The sequence below is a fragment of the Tribolium madens genome, unplaced genomic scaffold (genome assembly GCF_015345945.1).
Source record: "Tribolium madens isolate multiple individuals breed KSU strain unplaced genomic scaffold, Tmad_KSU_1.1 Scaffold_19;HRSCAF=116;Tcas5.2_LG9, whole genome shotgun sequence".
Classification (NCBI taxonomy): domain Eukaryota; kingdom Metazoa; phylum Arthropoda; class Insecta; order Coleoptera; family Tenebrionidae; genus Tribolium; species Tribolium madens.
In genome coordinates this window covers 2825676-2828989 of record NW_025400983.1, presented here as the reverse complement: position 1 = coordinate 2828989, position 3314 = coordinate 2825676, and the positions used below count along the sequence as shown (strand labels likewise).

The 3314-nt window shown below is 29.5% G+C and overlaps 1 protein-coding gene across 1 annotated transcript in view; it reads left to right on the top strand.

Moving 5' to 3' along the window:
* Positions 1-1888, top strand: part of LOC123015833 (equilibrative nucleoside transporter 1-like) — a 4180-nt gene extending 2292 nt beyond the window's left edge. The window contains exons 4-7 of the mRNA XM_044415841.1: positions 807-1250; positions 1298-1383; positions 1435-1631; positions 1677-1888. Coding sequence (XP_044271776.1) covers positions 807-1250; positions 1298-1383; positions 1435-1631; positions 1677-1788 — 839 coding nt within the window. The 3' untranslated portion in view covers positions 1789-1888. The remainder of the gene's footprint in view (positions 1-806; positions 1251-1297; positions 1384-1434; positions 1632-1676) is intronic.
* Positions 1889-3314: the final 1426 nt, after the last annotated feature.

Here is a 3314-nt window from a genome sequence, read left to right as displayed (position 1 = left end):
ATAATGATAATAATAAACGTTGTAAACCTTTTCATTATTCTTCATGCAGATCCAAAATTAGACAAAATTTTGCAAAATTTTGAAAATACATAATATATATGCTTTGAGTTAAACTTTTTTTTCTTTATTTATAAAGAAGATTTTGCTTTATTAATAGAGCATATATTGTTTGATGCCATTTCTATTTACTTTTCTTATACAGGGTGTCAATTAAAAATTATGAAATATTAAAATTTTATAAGATGATTTTTTAAATGTAACAATTATATAGGGTGAATATAAAAGATTGAACCAAGCGGTTTTGTGTTAAATTATTTGCCTCCAGAAAATAATAATTAATATAAATTAAAGTAATATAAAAAATGTGATCTCAAAAGAGAACGAAATTTTGTTTTGTTTTTGAGTTATGCGAATTTTTTTTCAAATTTAAAATTACACAAAAATTTTTTTTGCAAAAACTAAATATTAAGTAGATAGATCCTTAGATCATAACCTTCATCAAAAAAAATGGTTTTATACTGGGTTGCCATTTAAAAAAAAATGTAGAAATCAAAAACAGGAAAATAATTTTTTTTTATAGTTATAGTTTAAGCAAAAAACGTTTGGTTTCATACTTTTTATTCATCTGATATGTAATATTGACTTTTCCGACCTTGACAGAGGGTGGAAAGTCACTCATTACCGACCTGCTGCAAAAATTAATTAACGATGCGGTTGTGAATAAAATTATGTACAAAGCTCGGCGGAAAGTGAAAATGAAACACTTTCCCCCTCGGTGCATAATCTACTATTTCATGATTTTTCAGCCTTTTCCGGGATTTTCATGGTTTCGGTATTCGAGCTCGCGGCGAAGTTCCCCTCCAAAGACCTCGCCCCCCTATTTTCGGGGCAAGCAATCTGCGGGATTTTCGCCGCTTTGGTGCAGATCTTCGCCCTGGGGGTCGGCGGGGGCCCTGCCACCACGGGGCTCATCTACTTCCTCCTCGGGATGTTTTTCGTCTTTTTCACTCTAGTGGGGTTTCTCGGTCTTTGGCGAAGGTCAAAATATTTCGATTTTCACTTAATGAAGAAATTGGAAGCGACGAAAACCGATTTGAAATTGGATAAAGAAGTGATCAAGTCGGCGATTAAAAAAGTGAGGTTGTATATGGGGTCCATGGTGCTGGTCTTGGGGTGCACCATCATGGTACATCCGGGGGTGACCTCGCTGGTGGTGTCGGTGGATAAGGGCGATGGGACCCCATGGGGCGGTAATTTTCCCAAAATGAAAAATAAAAATTTTGAAAAAAAATTTCAGACACGTTTTTTGGGCCTGTTTTGAATTTTCTCTTCTTTTATTTGTTTGATTACGTGGGACGTGAAGTTGCAATGTACTTCAAGAAGGTTAAATTTATTTATTTATTTTTTTTATTTTTCTACTAATAAAAATTTTAGCCTTCTGATGGATTCACACTCCTGGTTTTGAGCCTCCTTCGCATCCCTTTTATCCCCCTTTTGCTCTTTTGCAACGCCCAACCCAGAGACCACCTCGGCGTTGTGTTCAATTCCGACGCTGTTTATGCAATTTTTATGATTATTTTCGCATTCAGTAACGGATTTTTGATCAATCTTGACATAATTATGGTTCCAAAGTGAGTCAATTGATTTTTTTGCAAAAATTAAAATACCCATTTTAGGGTCACAAATGACGAGGAGAAGCCCTTTGCAATGCTCACAATTCTCCTACTCATGGTTCTCAGTATGGCCATTTGCGCAGGAACCAGCGCAGCTCTAGTCAAAGCCTTGTAAAAAATTGAAGGGCACATTTCCGTCCCCCATCTGTGATAATTGTCACAATATTATCAGTTTCGTAATCGAAAATTTTAAAAATAAATAATTTGAATTAAAATTCGTCTTATTTCTCATCCTAAATTAATGAGATAAAAATTAATAAAAGAAAAACAGAAAAGAAGGAAAGAAAAAGTAACAAAAAATAACAAGAAATAGTAAAACACACCTCCGAAATTTGAAAAAAATCCAATTTTTCTAAAATTGTGTTATTTGTTCGAAAATTAAAAAAATATATGACTTGAATAATAAGTTTCTTGTAATATTTTAATAAAAATTGTTATTGCTAATAATAATTAACAATAGAAAAATAAAGTTTCGCATATTGGTAAAGAAACCCTTGCTTCATCGTTTCATATTAGTTTTATACACTTTTGCTGTACAGGGTGATAAAACTTTAGATCATTATTTTTCTATCAAAATTATAAAAAAATTGCAATTAATGATTAAATTATTATGGTTTGGTTCTTCATATGGATCAATTCTTTACAACTCTTAAAAAACAGTACAATCAATAACAAAAACTAAAAAAGAAAAAATATTGTTTAAAAATTGTAAAGACAACAATTTTGAAAAATAACAGTAATAATGAACTTAATAATGAAAATTAACGTTGTAAACCTTTTCATTCTTCTTCACGCAGATTCAAAATTTGACAAAATTTTGCAAAATTTTGAAAATACATAATATATGCTTTGAGTTAAAAAAAATTTTCTTTATTTAATGCAAAAATGCTCTATTGTTTGATGCCATTTCTATTTACTTTTCTTATACACTAAAATAACTAAAAATTATGAAATATTGAAATTTTATAAGATGATTTTCTGAATGTAACAATTATACAGGGTGAATATAAAAGATTGAACCAAGCGGTTTTGTGTTAAATTGCTTGTCTCCAGAAAATAATAATTAATATAAATTAAAATAATATAAAAAAGGTGATCGTATTTTGAGAACGAATTTTTGTTTTGTTTTCGGGTTATGTGAATTTTTTGTCAAAATTAAAATTTACGTAAAAAAAATTTTGAAAAAACTAAATATTAAGTAGATAGTTGTAATCCTTAGATCAAAACCTTCATCAAAAAAATGGTTTTATAGTGAGTTGCCATTTAAAAAAAAAGTAGAAATCAAAAACAAGACAATTTCAAAAAAATTTATCATTATCATTCATCAATTAGTTTTTCCAAGAAATAAATAGTTTAAGCAAAAAACGTTTAGTTTCATACTTTTTATTCATTTGGTATGTAATATTGACTTTTCCAACCTACTAATGTCGCTTTGACATTAATATATCAGATGAAATAGTTTTGAAAAATATTGAATTTTACATTTGACAAAAGAGGAAAACCAAAAGAAAAACACTGTAAAAGCAAATTTCGTTTTTACATTTGGTGGCGGCGTTGCCTAATTATTGGAAATTTTTGATAAAATTTTAAAATTTATGTGCTTTGTAGTCGGAAAAAAAGAAAAAGAAATTAAGTGGCAAA